At 34.9% G+C, this 18,941-nt stretch overlaps 2 protein-coding genes across 3 annotated transcripts; one reads left to right on the top strand and one right to left on the bottom strand.

Annotated features, from left to right (window-relative positions):
- Positions 1 to 53: 53 nt before the first annotated feature.
- On the top strand, positions 54 to 1,580 carry BNS (bonsai). The gene is made up of 4 exons (XM_028085024.2): positions 54 to 191; positions 410 to 522; positions 643 to 696; positions 1,239 to 1,580. Exons 2-4 carry the CDS (start codon positions 447 to 449, stop codon positions 1,298 to 1,300), a joined length of 192 nt encoding a protein of 63 aa, XP_027940825.1. The 5' UTR covers positions 54 to 191; positions 410 to 446; the 3' UTR covers positions 1,301 to 1,580.
- A 696-nt stretch (positions 1,581 to 2,276) lies between these two features.
- Positions 2,277 to 17,690, bottom strand: LOC114168787 (Transducin/WD40 repeat-like superfamily protein). 2 transcript variants are annotated; one of them, XM_028053768.2, is made up of 21 exons: positions 17,129 to 17,690; positions 16,949 to 17,033; positions 16,280 to 16,319; positions 15,958 to 16,200; positions 14,994 to 15,093; positions 14,832 to 14,906; positions 13,583 to 13,681; positions 13,076 to 13,192; positions 12,870 to 12,985; positions 12,654 to 12,753; positions 11,914 to 12,272; positions 11,247 to 11,574; positions 10,453 to 10,667; positions 8,180 to 8,398; positions 7,174 to 7,360; positions 6,374 to 6,618; positions 5,164 to 5,256; positions 4,968 to 5,069; positions 4,465 to 4,849; positions 3,307 to 3,444; positions 2,277 to 3,237 (listed from the first exon to the last, which is right to left on the bottom strand). In XM_028053768.2, the coding sequence occupies exons 1-21, from the start codon at positions 17,258 to 17,260 to the stop codon at positions 2,584 to 2,586; spliced, it is 4,032 nt and encodes a 1,343-aa protein (XP_027909569.1). In that variant the 5' UTR covers positions 17,261 to 17,690; the 3' UTR covers positions 2,277 to 2,583. The 2 variants fall into 2 exon arrangements, with proteins under 2 accessions (XP_027909569.1, XP_085530688.1); XM_085674562.1 differs by lacking the exon at positions 17,129 to 17,690 and having other exon boundaries at positions 15,958 to 16,190; positions 16,949 to 17,036.
- Positions 17,691 to 18,941: the final 1,251 nt, after the last annotated feature.

Below are 18,941 nucleotides of genomic sequence, written 5' to 3'. Positions count from 1 at the left end.
CATTAAAAAACAAAGAGATATAATTTTCATAATAAGTACATAACATATATAAAGAAAGTTTGAAAATGGTTCACTGTAAGCAATTCGCTAAAGCCGTTATAAATGTATTTAATAACAATAATAATTTGAAGCCTTGACTGAAGGGGGGCAAGCACGGGATAACCTCCTATTGATCCACTTATCAGTATCAGGTTGGTACCTTCTGCTCCTTTTCTCCATTTTCATCATCTTTTTCTGAATCTTCAATTTCATTTTCTTTTTACCATCTTTTTTAATTTCTTTATTACTTCATATTGTTCTGCATCTTAGCTGTGGGTAATTAAAATTTAGGTTTTGCATACGCAAACATCTATTTGTGTGAAAAATCTATTTATTTAGTTTTATACAATGAGTATTCGACATTGAACAGGAACACCGACTGCGTTGGTGAAAATTGAAAATAGAAAATGGCAGAATTGAGTTTGGGAATTTTAATTGACATTGTTGATGAAGAATGGATGAGAGACACTCTCCCTGATGACGGTATGTGTTTCTACTTTGCGTTTTTATTTTCCTTTCCTCCCTCTGGCAAGGATCTTTTTGTTCATCTTTACATCAACATGGGTATGTGATGTGCCTATACCTTTCTTGTTGTTATTACAGATCTTCCACTGCCCCCAACACTGGTTGTAAGGACAGATGATACTGAGGACTCAAGTATGTCTCGTAGTTCACTACTTCACTAATATTTTGTGGACTATCCATTTCTTCAACTTGGTTTGGAAAAACAGTTTTAATTGAACACTTATTATACTGACTACATGTTTGGATTTATGTTGCATTATCTAGAACTACATCGGAATATTGGTTATCGTGAATTTAGACAAATGTTTATATGTTCGGGTTGGTTTTGAAGTGAAGAATTGATTGAGTTAAAAATCGACCCAGTCACACACTGAATAGTTTTTTTAAAGATACCCTCAGTTGTGCATTAACATTTACTTAGTAACATCAGAAGATACCAAATTATATCAAACTGGTGTGCTGAAAAGTTTTTTCTTTTTAAAGTTAATCGCACATTTGTGAATTGACATTTAACAGCGTTCTTAGAAGAGGATACGAAACTATGGAATTGGTTTGCGAAAGATATTATTGATAATGGGTTTGTTAAAATTTCATTGTTAGCAAGATGACTCTATAGAAGGGTCGTATCTAATTTTCTTGACTATTATAACAGTGTACTTTGCTATGTATCACAGATCAGGAGACTCAACAAGTTAACGTGGATGCTTGGCACGATCTTGCCTTGGGTCAAGAATAGAAGTTTCATTTACTTTTATGTTATGGTTTGTAATTAGTGAGTAGAGATGATGCTTCCTGTTGTAATGAATTCAAATTTTATAAACCTGGTAAGTATGGTATTACTGAATTGTGTCATTGCTGAATACTATTTGTTTTTGCTGTCACGAAAGCACTCTTGGACTTTTGGTGGTCGCAAGGTTAGGGCATGCCCGAGCCTAAAGATAGAGTATTGGTACGCTCTGAAGTCTGTATTAAATTAGTAAATGATTGACAATAGTAATATCAAGTTTTTTAAGATATGGTATTGGTTTGGTTGGAGTAGTGTGAATGGGATTATAGATACTAAACTCGGTGTAATCATCATGCAAAACAAAAATACAATGGTGGTGGCAGTGTTTGTTTGTAATTACTTTCTGATAAAGAAAAAATTGTTTATTTTAAAACAATTGTTGAAGAATTGACATATGTGAAGATATCAAAGGTGAAATTTATTCAATAAAAGAAAAAAATATTATGATTGTAAGCAATTATGTGTAATTTTATTTAGATCATCACTTTTGTACTTTTATTTAGATCATCTTATGAAACTTTGGTTTTTGGATTGATATCAGATTTGACTGATGTATTAGCGCTCAAAACCGGCTCTATATAGATGCTAGTGTGCTAACTTGTCTTTATTTTGATTTAAAAAAGTGTATTGAATAAGTTTAGAAAATCGTATTTAAGTTTCATGGAATAAACAGTAGGAAGCAACAGTTGAAGTTAAGATTCTAGAAAGACCAGCTCTTCCGCAATGGAGGGACAACCAAAATATCATATTGATTCATAAATAAAAAAATGTCAGATAACCAGTCAGAAACGACCACATTAAAGGGGAAAATCACAACAAAAGGCAAGTGAGTAAAAAAATATAAATAAATGGATATAGCATGCAGTGGATGGGTACAACTGTATATGAAATTCATGAACTGTTACTACCCAGTGAACTAGACAGGTTGACATTCAACTTGTAAATTATAAAACAGCAAAAATTTAAATTCAGTCAACAAAAAATTCAAAACAAAATGAAAAGAAAACCCTCGACATGTCACAATCACAGCAATATGAGACAACATCGCAGCTCGGTACCATTCTCTACAAAAAAAATTAGGTAAAAGGGAAACACAGCTGCTCGGTACAATTTAGCTTTGGAGTTTAGGCTTGTTACAAACTAATATACTAGATTTCCTTCATCTGTAAAACGATTTCTTTACAAAACATGAATTATAAATGAATTCATTTTTCAAGCGGTGGGTATACCGATCATATAAAGGGATCATTTGCCGGAACTGTAGTTGTTGTAGGAACTGCAGTTATACTTGGAGTAGAAGTCTCCGAAACCTCTGCTGCTACTGGAGGTGGGGGAACCTCTGGAAGTACTGGATTGGCAGTAGACGTTTCTGCTTGACCAGTTTCACCATTAACATTTGGACCTCCGTCACTAGCTGGTCCAGGGGTAGGAACCCCATTATCTACGGTGGTTTCACCTGATTCTGGTTGAGGTGGAGCAGCTACAGGAGCTGGCGTGGACTCTGAGGTAGACTCTGATGGAGTTGGCTCATTAACTGATGCTGGTGTGGATTCAGGCTGCTGAGTAGCACTCTCTGGTGCAGCTGTGGTTGTAGGAGGTGCTTCCAGTGCCAATGGCTTGTCTGGGGGTTGTTGGGAATTCTGTGCAGAAGAAGCTGGTTTTTTCTGGATGGAAATAGGAGCATTAAGAGACATCATCCCCGGAGGCAGGATTTCAATAGGTGGTTTCTTCCCAGCATCTGCCAAACTTGTGAGCTTAGGCTCCTCAAGAGAAGCTAAAAACGCAGCTGCAGCATCTGTCTTCTGGGATGGGGTAGGTTCAACCTCTCTCTGTAACGCTTGGTTCCAAGCCTGCACTAAGTTCTTCAAAGTTGGACGTCCATGTGCCTGGAAATACTAAGGTCAGACTATAGTACTAAATTGAGGGATCAGGAGGTTGTAAGTAATAAATCATACATGAGCATGAAGCACAGCCTCTGCCAACATTCCAGTATCCTGCCATGCTTTCTCCATCAGAGCATTGTCACCCAAAACAGCACCAGCAAATGCTGCTTCCCTTCCCAAGCCAAGCGTGACTAAATTGTTAACCAAACCCTGCAGTGCAAGAACATATTCCTAAGTTTATGATTAAAACAACATTAAGACTAAAGAGCCGAAGCAGACAAGTTAATCCAAAGAAAGATGAATATATGCCATTTCAAGTAGTCGTTTTATAATAGATAGAAGATGTTAAAAAGAAAGGGAAATTTTGAACATCAATGGAACAATGAACTGACTAGAAACCAAAAGTAGTAGTGATGAGCATGGCAAAAAGTAGAGAACAATGAGTAGTAGCTATATTGACATGCAATCCTAACAAATTCCATTTTGTGCATGAATCATATTTTGTTATTGGCGAATCACGGATCATATTATCTATTCGCTATAAGAAAAAAACCCAGCAAAAATAACCTTTTTGGGAAGAACCAATATAAATATTTCAATGTCTAACCTGTACAAAAAGTAATCGCAGCCCCACTTTAATGTATTTGAACACTAAATATACCAAAAACAGTGGTAAAAATGGATAATAAACTATATGTATCTTGTAGGGGCAAATCTTATAAATCAGATAGCCAAACTATGTAAAAACCCACTTTTCCTTCCACATATTTTTTACATCCTAACCCCCACCCACCATTCGCTGATTTCATGATTTATTCCATCAGTGCTTGTTTTTCCTATAAAATCGAGCTCTCATTCAAATTTCTTTTATTAGTAATCATAAACCTCTCTATCTCTCTCTTACAAACACATGTTATCATGCACACACTTCTGTAAGAATAAATAATTAACAGACTTGACCATATTTGGCACAAAAGAATACAAGACCGTGGTACTAATGCCTTGTCATATTCAAATCACTTCTAACCATCGGTAGTATGCATGTAGAAGAACAGGTATACACATTATCACTACAACATCTAATAGTTATCTTAAAAAATCAGTGAGGAACACTGCTAGGCACAAACACAATTAATCCAGCCACATTCAATTATAAAAGCAAGCACCCAATCAATGTAAGGCAATTTACTTCCAGATAGAGAGAGTGCAATATTAAGAAAGACTGCTTACACTTAGACGAGTCAACTCTCCATGATTTGCAAGACGTAATGCTAATCCTCTCAATTCATGACCTTCTAAAGCACCTTTCACTGAACCTGCTGCAGCTAACCTCTTAAGAGCCTCACGAGCAATTTCACTCTGTGCAGTAGCATCTGCAGCGTCAATAAGATCCAAGAACTCTTTCGCGAATTTCACTATACCCTGAAAACCTTCAACCATATCTTTTTTTTTATCTGATATTTTCTCTGGTTTTTTATCTGATAAATTAAGAATGTCATTCAAACCAAGACCAGGAGTATCATCTTGTCCTATATCCCGGCTGTTACTCATGGTAAGAAGACAATGAAGAGCTCTTTTCAAATCATTGCTCTTCATTGCCAAATCAAACTCCAACCTGCAGAACATAAATATCAATATGTTTTTGGTCGAACCATACCTTGCCATAAGGAGTACACAAAAATCATAAATAAAATCAAAACTGCAGCCTCTTGTCTCTAAGCATATAGCTATACCTCTTTGATATTCCAGGCAGATGAAGTGCTTCAGTAGCATAGCCCATTCCTAGCATAAATTGTGCTAAATCATCATGGTGTTCTCTTCCAAGTCTACTTGCCCTGTTCCAAAAAGTATAATGAGATATACAGATATATCTGAATTATTAATAAGCAATGATAATGGAGAAAGAGGGACATAAAGAAATCAAAATACCATTTTACTGCACTAACAGCATCTCCGTAAGCTGCAAGGCATCGGCAGCGAATACCAGGATGACTCAAGGATAAGGCATGAGCACACATGTACCTACCACAACCCACAAATCAATAACATCCTTTTTGAAACCAGTATCCAATACAAACGAATAATCTTAAATTAGACATCTATAAGACATGCACGTGTTAACTATGCCACTTAAAAGCTAACCAGAGGCCAGAGCCAAGACAAAAAAAAGTCAACTTTATTGGAATCAGTTGGCTGCTCTAAATAGAAAGGCATAAAATCTAGTATTCCACTAAACACATTTAATAAGTGCAACTCCAACTTTCTCCTTAATACACTTTATTCTTGATCACATCATTTCTTGTGTAGCTTTTCATTCACCGTGGCATTCTCTAACAAGTACATAACATGATAACTAGGTGTTGATTTCTCAAGGTTTGATTAAACAACATTAAAACCGTCCTGAGTTTTAGACATTTACTTTTCGGTGCATTTTAATCTAATTGGAAAGGACATAAGTATTCAAATGGCTTGTAACAAGTGAAAATTTAAAAGGGTGGATTTCATAGGAATTCAGAGTAATTTTGTTACACTTTGAGGAAGATATATAGGCATACTTTACCCTAATGTAAAAGACACTGCATTAAAGTGATTTATTCATTAAAGGGGAAAGCATAACTGAAAACTCCACAAAAAACACATCACACTAACTGCACGTATGTACAACACGTTTGCACAAATTAAATGTTATAAAGGTCTCACTTAGATTATGGAGGGGCAGAAGTGTTGGTGATGATTGAAAGTAAACAGTTATAACATTCAGGGTTGTATTAAAAGCATTGAAATCATTGAATAGTAACTATTAAACTACACGAAAGAGAGACATTGAGCTAAAATCGTGTGATTTTAAGACAACTCAAATGCATTCATTAATAGTTATAATAGTTATAATCTTAATTACATGAGGATCTGCTCTTTATTTCTATAGTTATAATAGCAACTAGTGGACATAATAAACGGCAAAGCTGATGAAAGATTAGAAATTTGGGATCAAAGAAAATAGTTTAATTTCTGAGTGAACTTGTTTTCTTTTTTTTATGCATATAAATACAGTCTGTTGAGTGCAAATCACTTAATTCATTATTTCTCTAACCCGTTTCCAATTTTAAACATACATGTGTAACTGCGAAGTACTAACTACCTGTCAATTAGCCAAAGAACTCCATCCCTGACACCTACAACTACAAGAGGCCCAACTGGACGTTTCTGCTCCATTGGGAAGCGGGTAACTGCCACAGCCACACCCCCACCACCAACTGCCACCTCACCTGTCTTTCTCTCTTCTGTTGCCGACCAAGAGTCATCACCATCAACTCTAGATTGTTTCGGTAATGTTAAGAAAGGTGGCACTGAAGGAGCATGCTGAAATGAAGCCAACCGAACCACCTACAGCCAGAACAACAAATACCTTTACGTTTTTGTGAGAGAAAACAAATTCCAAAGAGAAACTAGAGATATTTTTACTTCTAACAATAATTTTTTATAGGGAAAAACTTGAATATTGTATCCTTGCATTGACTTCTAGACACCAGGGATCTCTAACCAGGACATATATAACCAACAGAGAAACAAAAACGATTTGCCTCGCTTTCAAATTTCACATGAAACATTATTTTGAATTGTTTGGAGCATAGTTCAGCATAAAACCAGGAACATCCTATTGAATTAAGAAAAAACAGACATATTCATTACAAACTTCAAAACTGACGAGAATTAATAGCTAGTCCAAGATTTAGATCACACCAAAATGCTAACAGAAGAAGGTTTAAAGGATTAGCAGACATTCACATTCAACACTCCCATCTAAAAATGTCAATTTCTTCCACCAACCCATATCAATCATATCCAGAAACAAAATATTAAATCTGAGGAAGACAAAAAAAAGGCCCTGAATGTTTGCAATCATTTTCAGAGATGATAAAAAGTTGAAGCTTTTGTAACCTGCAACATCGGTGGCCTCAATGCTATTCTTTCTTCCTTAGCAGACTGAGGACCTTCTACAGTAATTAGTGCTAACTCTCCGTGCTCTGCAACAGCTTTTGCCTGTGCTTCTTTCATTTTCTGCTCTTCTTTCATCCTCTTAGTTTCAATGTCAATTTGAGCAACCCCAGCATCCACAAAAACGATTCTGAAAACCAAAACTTATTAGTAAAGGTAAAATGAATATGAATTATGGCCATTGCAGATATTAATCATTAACCATTTTAAAATCTTCGCCTAAACAATTTATTAGCCATGGATAGTTGTAAATTGAAATTAGTTTCTTTAACATGTTTACGACATTCAACATTGCTTAAACTTTAAATATTATTAGAAACATTTGCAAATGAATACAACCCATACCACATTGCAAGAGAAACACATAAAACATTGTCGTCAGGAAAACAAATAAATAAATTAGTTTGTCTTATCTTTAATTACTATCATTATTGGTTGTTGGAGAAGCGGGTGAAGGATAAGGATGAAACTCCACTAAATTGGAATCCAGGTTAGATTGTTGTTTTTGTTGGGAATGAATCCCATTTAGGAAATCCAAACAAATAAATCCCGTAGGGAAAATTTTACCAGTGTTGATGTTTAGACTAATCTAGTTAATATTCTGTTAAGGGTGTGTTTGAAACTCTGTTGGGTCAGATTCAAAGCCAAATCACTGCAGGAGTCATTGAAGGTGAATGGGAAAGTGGGAATTGGAAAAGCAAACACACTCTAAGGCATTTTCCAAAACAGTATACATATTCATGAACATTTCCTAAATCATGATTCTCCCTTTTCTGTCTTTGGTTGTGATGAGTAGATGATACTTAGGCCAACTGGGAGATAGACAAATTGACAATGTATGAGACACAGTCTGTCATTTCCACTTTCAAAACAACTAAAGTAAACCGACAAAAAATAATGGAGCAGTCAACAAAAAAATTATAAAAAGGACCAATATATAAAGACTTACTCGATAGTAGTTGGGGTAGCCACAAACAGTTGCCTCCTGTGCCAAACAGCACTGGTAGCATATGGGATTGCAACATCTCCCAAATATCTATATTGAGGGCGCAAAGAAGATATGACTATGTATTGCTGGTATGCAAATGCACAGTACTCAACGGTTTGGTCCCAAGCAGTCCATTCTGGCTGAGGAAGAAGGTCCCCCACTGGCTGGAATGTCTCCCAACTGAATCACAAACAAAATTATGATAGCAATGTCAATGTCAAGAAAACTTGTGCACTTGTACTTGTAACCTCACAAAAACAAAATAGAACTTAAAGTAATGCCAGCATTCAACTTTGTACGAATGAAATGCAATCACAAGTTTAACAAATAAACATAATTTTCAGCTTCAGAAGTGTAATTTAAGCAAAATCTTCAATTGGTACAAGAATGAAGCATTGTAGAGTGTCAAACAAGGTGTCTCAGGACCTATGTATGTTGTGTATCTATCCATTTTTAGCACAATGGCCTTTTGCTTGCTAAAATTGTTTTATTTCCTTTAATATTAGTCTTTAGAAAATAAAGAATAATTTATGTAATGCACAAGGTTCGGTTGTCTTTTTAGGCTTGGTGGTCTAGATAAAGCACATTGGTTTGTTTATAGGTTTTTCTACAAAACATGTTACATAGCTACACTTTCAGGTCAAGTAAGACTTTTAAACAGGTCAGGCTAAGACTTAAAAAAGACTTATAATAAATAAATAGGCTAGGTTTGGGCTTCATAATAGTGATACAAACCCGCCAAAAATCTGAATTGTTTCTACCCTTACTGGCAAGCAACCTGAGCGTAAAAGCAGAAGAGTGCACTCTCTTAATTCCAATAACAAGTAACAATATCATTAGTTGAAATAGTCTTGTGAGGCACGAATTCATAAAATATGCATCTTACAAATTCCACATATTACCATTGTGCCATTGTACAGCAACAACTCTCCATCTTGGAGGGAGCTTAGCCTTAACCTTCTAAAGAGAGACTTTCATGAAGGGAACTTCTTTTAAGAGTTGGGTTTCAACTAAAGAACTGAAAAAAGGAGGTATAGATATAGGAATTCAAGTAAAAGAGGCTTTGTCTATGCTTCTCTATCAAACAAAAATACAAACACAAAAAGCTTCAAGTTTAATTAACCGATAAATAACAAAAAGGTTAGCTGCCTCTCTCAAAATGTAGCATTTCTAGTATAGAGACTTTATAAAGTGTTAAAAAATAAGACCTATGGGTTAGTGCAAAACTGTTAGAGAGCTGGCAACAGCAAGTGATAGTTTAAATACTGTCTAGAAAAAGAAAATATTGAAGGGACTTTGTTAGTTCAGATGGTCACAATTCTGCCTCAAACAATGATTTTGGAAAAGAAAAAAATAACATTTACAAAGTGAATAATTGTAGACCTTAGCAACTATTCTCAATACATTCCAGTGAGCTGGAGAAGAGGAATATAGCTGGCAAACTGAGAGATGATACATATTGTAAGCTGGTTTAATTTTAAAGGGGTAGAAGTTGATCAATTGGACTATGTTACTTAGAACCTAACATTAATTTGCTGATTTGAGCCTCCCATCTTTACACGGCTATGAAAAATGTCATAGGAAGTAGTAACACCATGTTAAATTCCTTTATAATAACAACAAAAGTTTTATCCCATTAGATGTGGTCGGTTACATGGATCACACAACATTATTTGACTCAGTTAAAGACCAAGCTTCAAAGATATTATTTACCGTGTGACAAACACAGAATATCAGTCTCTATCATAGCACCATCCCTAAGAGACGTCTAAGAGACTTTCACTCGATACATCACTCAACTCCCTCATTGATCAAAATCATTGGTAGAGCCCTTAGGATACCACCCTAAAAGACTAGATATTAATGGGGGTAAACCAAACACTTAAATACTTCACCAAGCATCCCATACCACTTGATGTGGGACTTGGGCAACCCATAATACCCTAGTCCCTTCCACCCTGAAATTCCTCTTAAAAACTACATCCAATGTTCTGCTGGGTCTCCCTCCCTTTTTCACAGAATTAAAACCATACAATCTACTCTTCCAGTGGCTTTCTTAATGTGTCCTAATCACTATAACTAAATTTCTGTCATGTTTTCCTGAATAGGTGCTTAGCATTCTCATCATTTCTACTATCACCTTTTTTTCTTGTTGACCCTTCAGAGTCCAACATTCACTACAATATATTCAAATAAAAATTATTTCTTTACTGTACAACATATATAAGTTTCACCTGTATAGCTGGAAGTTTTGAGGTGCTGCTGTGGTTGGAGGTCTATTTGAAGAAAATCCATCATCATAAGTAGTAAAAGAAGAAAGACCACTGCTTCCGTAGCCTGATAAGGGCATAGACTGGATTGTTGAAATAGCTGTGGCAGCAATAGGACTGACTCTCCTAGATGTTCGATAGGCAACACCAAGCAGAGCTCCTCCACGCAAACCAATGACCTAAAGGGATACATGAGTTAAAAAAAGGCACCATAACATTCAAATTTTGGTTCCTGATTCCGTTGGCACTTTCTATGAAGAATAAAATGCATAAAAGGTAATAATATCTTCATAGGGAAAATCAAGCAAACTACTCATCATTGACAGAAGCGAAAATGATTTATCTAGAAGACTTAAAAAACTTAAATCTTTATTCATTTACATACTGCAGCCAATTTCATACAAAGTTTCAACACCACATTTTTACATGAAACAGTAAACACAAAAAGCTTTTACCGGAGAATCATTTTATAAGTTTCTATACATAATTTATCAGTGAGCAATAATCTATGTAAGAGTGCACGCCCCCCTTCCCCTTTTTCATATGCACATCTAAAACAACAATAGAATGTTTTCTGTAGTGGCTATCAATTAAAATAAACGTAAACTGAGATAAATAATGTTTCAATTATTGTCATTGATTCACTATAAAAATTTACAGAACTTTTATTCAAATGAACAGAAATTATTCAATAGTAGGTTATTGTGACAACCTTTAAGTTCTTATAAGGAAAATTTAAGACTGAGAAAGAATCTTACTGGTTCATTGCGTGCGCCAACAGACCTCATTAGTATATTTGATGTACCATCATCTAATAAGATGCGGACTTGAACAGAAGCTGTGGAAGCAGCAGCAGCTGCTGCTGCTGCTGCTGCTTGTGCCGCAGCAGCTTCTTTGGCTCTTTTTGATGAACTACCCTTGGGGATTACAGGAATTCTAGGAGGTAATGCTGATTCCAATATAGCAAATCTGTCACGACAAGTATCCCATGCCAGAAGCCTTGCACTTCCAGAGTCAACTATTGACCAATCACTAACCTTGTAGACAGAGAAATAAGGAATATCTGGCCAAACAATTGCTAGATACCTGTAAACATATGAGGTAGTAAGCAGCACACTCCAATTTCACAAAAATATATGATAAAAGGAGGAAACATAATCATAGAAAAACCCAGGCAAAAAACCACACAGTAAAGACAGCATTTATTGAGTTATCACTGATATATATATATATATATATATATACATATATATATATATATATGGAATACCAAAAGTGAGAATTTTATCCATCCTGTATTCTTAGAAAAAATCAAAGCCATTAAATTATATTGCAGAACAAAATACTAATTTAATTTTAATTACAAAAATTTAGAAGAAGAAAAAAATAGAGCAGTGCCAAAAGTCTTTGTCAGAGGCAACTTACTTTCCTGAACTGCTGACAGAAAGAACAGAGTACGAATCATGTGGAACAGGAGTACTAATGTGCTTCTTCCCCTGCTTGACAGATAATGGTTCAAAAAAGTCTCCCTTGGGTCTTCCTGTTTCTGGCAAGGAGCTGTTATTTCCAAGAGATGGATTTGCAGAGTTGTTTAACTGAAAATTTAATAGCTTCAATTCCCTTTCAATTACAAATACGGCAGAATGCTCTCTACTGTCTGCTGGAGTTGGTAGAGGAGCTACAGGTGGAAGAGATCTAGCATCAAACTCACAGATAATAACACCAATGTTGGTTCCTGTAGCAACTAGATGTGGCTGCAAATTATGTGTAACCATACAATACACCTGCCACAAAAATCAGAGGAAAGATTGAGTTTGACTAGACTAAACACAAAGAATGGGAAATTCGGGAGAGAGTAATGAGGGCTGGAAATTCGGTTTCCTCTTGGTTAAAAAGGATTTTTTGCCCAGCGGTATGATAAGCATATTCTACAACATACAGAACTGATGACAGGGTTGAAGTAAAGCTTTCCACAGATTTTGTTACACTTGATTTTTATCTGTCCTTGCCACCATTCAAAATTGTTGTTCTCAAAATCCTTTAATGATTTGATATATATATTCATACCATTCTAAGTGGGATACCTTAACAAAAAATATTATGCCAATTCAGAAATTTGAATAAAAATAGGCGATGAATGGTAACCAACTAATCAAACAACATACCCTCAATTTCTTATTAGGAGAAAGGGCCTGTGGAGGAATAACTGAGGTCAATTCACACAATGGCCTCGTGAGAGCAGAATAAGTGGGATGTTCGATTGCCCTAAAAAAAGTTCAAATTAAAATTCTTATGTATAATGAACATAGTGTATCATCACATTATCAAATAAAAATAATTAAGAAACTTAAAGACACCAAAGAAGAAAGAGAACTACTTACCATATGTGAGAATCTTTGACACAGGTTAGAATATCAAGGTTTGGAGCTCGAGGATGGCACCAAGAAGCCACACTATGGCAAGCCAATTTGGGAACTGGCTTTATCCGCCGTAGCTCCTGAGGGTCAAAGATATTCTTATGCTAAGTCTTTCTAGTAACCAAGAGAATTTTAACAAAATTTAAAATATCCAGGTATTAGCAACACACCTTAAAGGACACAGTGTCCCATATGGCTAATGTCTTATCTGCACCAATTGTGATTAGCTGAGGAGCACCTCCCATTACCCTTGACAACTCAACTGCCACAACCCCGCCATCATGTGCCTAGATGCATTAAGAGGTTTCATTAACCAATGAAATGTCCATGCACAGAATCAGCATGGATCATACAGAAAAGAATAACAAGGTAGAAAAAGAGAAGGGAAAAAATCCACATAAATTCAGAAGATAAAAAAAAAAAAACCATTTTATTTGCCTCAATGTAAGTTTGCATTGTGCCTTGTGCACATATTTTAGATGTTCCTTTTCTATTATGATTTGTTATTTATCTTATACTTCATTTGAATCGCATTCTCACCTTCCAATTTGGAATGACATTTCTTGAACAACAAAGAGGAAATTGCAACTGTAACTAATCCACAACTAACACTGACTTATTTTTTCACCAATTATTGAACCGACAAAGAGGAATTAAAATGAGGAAAAGAACTGTACTTTTAAACTAAGCTTGGGTACAAGTTCACGTGAATCCTGTCCGTGGTCAGCACTCCAAATTATGAGCAATCCATCACTAGCACCCGACACCAGAAGAGCCTGAAAGCCAACAGACATTCACCCCCAACTCCCAATTGAAATTTCATACAAAATACAAAAGCAACTTCCAATAATAAATACAATATATAGAGGTAACCAGTCATGCAAAACCTTCACATGAATTTAACATATTAACTAGCAATTGTAATTTCCCAATAAAATATCTTAATGGACATGGTGCTGCCACAAAATGCAACTTCTGTAATAGTGTTGGAAATGCAACATAAATATAAATATAACCCAAAGAGATTAAAAAATAGATAAAGAGAGACCTTTATAGCTAGGCAGTATTAGCATCCAATAATCCGGAACTATCCCCCGAAGAAACACCCACCTCAAATCCTTGAGTGTGCAATCAAATAGAAATATGTAGAAATAAACTAATAGGAGAATCTTCAACCAGAAATCTCTTATTGGAAACCAATAGGAATGAAACAAGGGTGGATGCTGATTGGGTTCATGCAGATGAGAGGGTGGAAGAAGGAGGAGGGTGGTGCTGCTAGAGGAAGGAAGTGGACGGAGGAGTGAGATAAGTGGATGTGAAGTTTTTTTTAGGGGGTTAAGAAGGGTTTGTCTATTGTACAAATAAATAAATACAATCAAGCAAAATGAAGTAGAGTGAATTAACAAAATATAAACTAAATGTGCAAGTTAAAATACAAATAAGTTAATATTTTAGATTGAGATAAATGTAAATAAAAAATATAAAGACGGGTCAATGTGGAATCTATTCTAAGTTCTTTGGTATTGCATTATTGGAATGAAAGAACAAATTCATAAATGTTCCCTTCAAATGAGATAATCTCTTTTGAAGTAGTACTCAAGACAGCCTAAAATTACTAAGTTTGAAATTTTTGGCAAAATATACAACAACAATAAGTCCATTCAAATCTCTGTTTTTTCTGAAAATTAATGTTACTCTATATAACCATGCTTGGTAAGGTGGCCATTAGAAATGTCATTAACACAAGTCTGATCCAATGGCTACTAACACGGGATATAGGAAAAGGATAAGGGGGTTAGAGCAACAATACTCTGTTAGAACATATGAGAGGGATGACAGAGATTCTAACTAAGTTCCCAAAAGTTAATGCAAGTAAAATTCGATAAAGTAGAATAAGTTATTCTTCGATAAGGAATCAAGAGTTACCTCGCCAGAAGCAGCCATGAAGGACATCAAACAAGAGATCGATCCTTTATGACCTCCGGTGTATCTTCGCACAAGCTGAAAGGAACAAACATATCACATAATATGGTAATATTAAACTTGAGAAGACTCATACAGATTAATATTAATATTTCATATGCCCACCTTCCATGTCATCATTGAGAGAACTCTAATGACACCATCTGATGAACCAAAAGCAACAAGAGGACCATCACCAACACCAGTTCTATAAAGGAACTCCATGCTGCAACAGCATGTGAAATTGCAAAATTGGAACTCATACAGTGTGCACAAGTACTGCAAAGTATAATATGCAAACAAGATATGTATTCATCACAATTAATTAATTTACGTCTTAGATGCAGAATTATGTCACACAACATGTGGTGACAAATTTCCATCGAGAATTGAGAAAATCGGTAATGCAGTTGTTTGATACATTTAAATGAAAAGGAGAATATTTTTCATACGAAGGACTTTAATTTGTGCAAAATAGAATTAGAATACCAAAAGAAAAGGTGGTGAAAAATTATTGTCTAGGAAGAGAAATCATCTTTTGGAATCTGGCCATTTATCCATGCATATGCCCACGAAGGCATCACCCCTATACTTATATGCATGTCTTAATGATTGTTTTTGTGAAATGAATGTATTGGGTAGTGGGTAAGGCAATAATCTCACAGTAGAGACCAATTAAGGAACAATAAATTTTAATTTAAAGTAAAATATTTTACCCAAAAATAAATTACCATATCTTTATAAATGATTAAATTTAAGGAACCCAACAGAATGCAACTTTTTCATTCCTTGATTGTGCGCTGTATAAGGTTGCGGCATGGCCAGGAAAGAATGATGCTAACAAATAAGTATTTGCAAAGTTTGATACAACATAAAATTGTTGCAGAAGTTGAAGAGCATCACATTATATCATTGACAACTTCGCAGTCATAGAAGGAACTAATAAAAGAATGACCCTGATATGCATAACACAATCTAGCACCATCTATAGGACAGGAATCTAAAAATATTGCCTTAAGAGATAGCTAGCAATTTTTGTATCAATGACTATGCAAGCTGAAGAATATTGAATAATGTAATAAAATTTTACCACAGAAGGGACTTGTTATCAAGCTCTTGCTTTGGTACATCACGGCTCCGCATTGTCACCAAGTCCAAAAATATAGCTTTGTTTAAACAACATATGACAAGAAAATGTCTCCCTCTTGTTGATGGGGCAGGAGAGCTAAAAGCTGAAGTGTGGACAGCTGTTGGAGCCTCAGCAGCCGCAGAACGATTATGCCAAAGTTGCCAAAAGCGTACATCATCATCATAAAAATTCACCTGCTTAACACTTTGAGGCGGTAAAGGATCATTGTAAGTAAATGATTCACAAAATAAAAGCTAGAAAAAGAAATGCAAACGCATGGTACCTTCCTCCCCGAATGGCTTCGGTAGGCTTCCCTTTAGACTCTATCAAACAAAAAACAAATCATTAAAGTTCTGTTACCGGATCTTCACAGAAATGTGGACCGCTAATGCTGGTTCACAAACAGTTTATCATGCTCTTTTTCATTTTGTATAAAATGAAATTCACTGGTTAGTTGTTAAAATTTCCTAGAGTCTAATAATGTTAATAAGCCAAGCTACAAATTAAACCACACGGTTACATCACCAAAACTAACCAAACGCTAAGTGCTAACATAAGAAGAAATTTAAGCAATTCTCACTGAGAGACCAGGAAAATACGGTGAAACTAACCAAGAACAGTATCATGGATGGAGACTATAAGCATCATAGCAATCAGACCCAAAGAAAATTTACATAATTGAAGGTTTTCACTACAATGAACGTAACAAAATGGCAACAATGAATACTTAGTTAATTCCAAAAAACAAAAAATGACAAGTACAATATCAATGCCAAAAATCAACAAATTCATGTCATCAATCGTCACTGAAGACCAGCGTAACACAGTACCATTTACGGATCACGAGACTTACATCCAAAACCTCCAACAGAAGCAAATGCAGCAGGTCTATGTAATAGAACAACTTAACAACTCTGGTTATTCACTGATAAAATATTAAAGAGAATTGAACCTATTTCTCCCTCGGCCAGCTTCTCCAACTTGGCGCCGACCAAACGCCGCTCGTCCACTCCACCAGCTTTCAACTCATACACCACCTGAATGAGGTTTCCATTAAAACACAGCAAACAACAGAAAGCGGAAACACCGAACCGAAACGATAAACAGTGAATTGAACGAGGGGGTTCTATACCTGGCGGTGCTCCCAGTTCCAAACCGAAACTCGATCTGAATCATCGGCCGTAACCATCCATGGATGCGTCGGATGCAATTGGATCTTAACGATTTTGTCGCTCGTAGGCCGAAACGCTTTCAGACGCAGCATCTTCTCCTGATTCGAATGCTAAATGTAGTAAAAAATAAAATAAAACAGCGATGACGGGAAAAAATGGCTCTCGGAAGTGGACGAAATCGGATTCGCCTATCGGATTAGTTCAAATCTGTTAAGAATTTGAACTCCGAGTAAATTTCGAAAATGTGCGTTCACTGAGCGCCCGTTAATAGAAAGGAGTTAGAGAATTCCTCAGTGGTCAACAACCATGCCCCTTTCCATTCTTATTTTCCGAGTGGCCTAACATGGAATAGCAAAACCTCGCCCTATATGAAGTGATACTTTCACTGGTTGATTGGCTCGGTAGCTCGAAGTTGGATTCAATGAATTGTCTTCGAGCAATTGCGATTGTACAAAGAATAAAGACGAAGATCTCTGCTCCGGTGCTTCTTTGTTGCTCTGTAATGTTTAAGCCTTCAAATTTTTTACTTGTCTTTTTATTTTTTAAAATAGATATTTTGAGTCTTTTATTATTTTTAATTTCATTTTCTTTTCAGTCCTTCGAACTGAAATACACTTTAAATTCATGTTTTATGTTTTTTTTTCAGGTATTATGATCATTTCTGTCATATATATTACTTCTTTGGCATATTTTTGTCGATTTAAACCGTCAACAATTTGATGAAGTTAAAAGGAAACATTTACAATAGGGTCATACCAATTTTTAGACGTTATTTGTTTCAAATCCTCCAAACTCTCCCAGAAGAATAAAATCATGTTTTCCAAATTTGATTCATTTGATTTAGAATTACTCACCTGTGTTCACCCATGCAGAAACTAAATCTGAAGTCGATCCAATGTGATTTATTCAGAGGAGTGATGCTTCCATTTATCTTGAGTTTGAACAGATGATTCCATCAACAAATAAGCAGGGGTAGTTGGTTTGTTGCTATGTTTAACTGATGTTATTAAGCACAATTTTATTAATTTCTTTCTTCTAAAATGGTGATTTCAATCAAGACTTTTCTGTGTTCTTTGATTTACTTTAATGAATTTAAAGTGATTTTAATTTAGTTACAATAAAATTCATGTTTTATCTCATGATTTTATATAAAAATGGCTTTTTACAGAATACGTTAAATGAAAATGCATTTTTAATGAACGTCAAACTAAATTTGAGTATAAAACACACGACTTTAACAAAATTAAATTAAAAGAATATATGAAAATGAATTTGCATTTTAAAGCATGATTATCAATGCAAAATAATTTATGTTTAATTATTCTTTTGGTTATCAAATTGGTTCTCCAATCTTTTTAAATTCCAATTTGATCTCGATTTTAAAAAATTGACGTAATTTAGTTATTTTTATTAAATTTCTTGAAATAGATCCTGAATTTTTTATCAAAATTTAAGTTATTAATAAGGATTATTTTTTTATTAATGTAATTAACAAAATTATAGTGTCAATTTTAATAAAAAATCATTTATTTGGTTCAAGTAATTTAACGAAAATAACCAAATTACATCAATTTTTTAAAAAATTAGACCAAATTGAAACTTAAAAAAATTAAATAACTAATTTGATATTTTTAGACAAAAATATAGATCAAAAGAGTAATTAAACCAATAATTTAATAGCTTCCTATGACAGTAAGTCTACGAGTAAGGTCATCTCGATGAAATGTTACTTTTGTTTTTTAAAATATCTTAAAATGATTTTACATTCAAACT

Source organism: Vigna unguiculata, chromosome 1 (genome assembly GCF_037176805.1).
Source record: "Vigna unguiculata cultivar grain cowpea cultivar isolate G323 ecotype 2 chromosome 1, ASM3717680v1, whole genome shotgun sequence".
Classification (NCBI taxonomy): Eukaryota; Viridiplantae; Streptophyta; class Magnoliopsida; order Fabales; family Fabaceae; genus Vigna; species Vigna unguiculata.
This window is presented reverse-complemented; position numbering and strand designations above follow the sequence as displayed.

Coding starts and splice junctions, on each gene's coding strand:
- LOC114168787 (XM_028053768.2), bottom strand. CDS start 17,260: ATGCTGCGTCTGAAAGCGTTTCGGCCTACGAGCGACAAAATCGTTAAG. Junction 16,201..16,279: donor GAAGCCATTCGGGGAGGAAG/GTACCATGCGTT, acceptor ACCGCCTCAAAG/TGTTAAGCAGGTGAATTTTT. Junction 5,070..5,163: donor GCTGTTAGTGCAGTAAAATG/GTATTTTGATTT, acceptor TTTTTGGAACAG/GGCAAGTAGACTTGGAAGAG.
- BNS (XM_028085024.2), top strand. CDS start 447: ATGGCAGAATTGAGTTTGGGAATTTTAATTGACATTGTTGATGAAGAA. Junction 523..642: donor AGACACTCTCCCTGATGACG/GTATGTGTTTCT, acceptor TTGTTATTACAG/ATCTTCCACTGCCCCCAACA. Junction 697..1,238: donor AGATGATACTGAGGACTCAA/GTATGTCTCGTA, acceptor TATGTATCACAG/ATCAGGAGACTCAACAAGTT.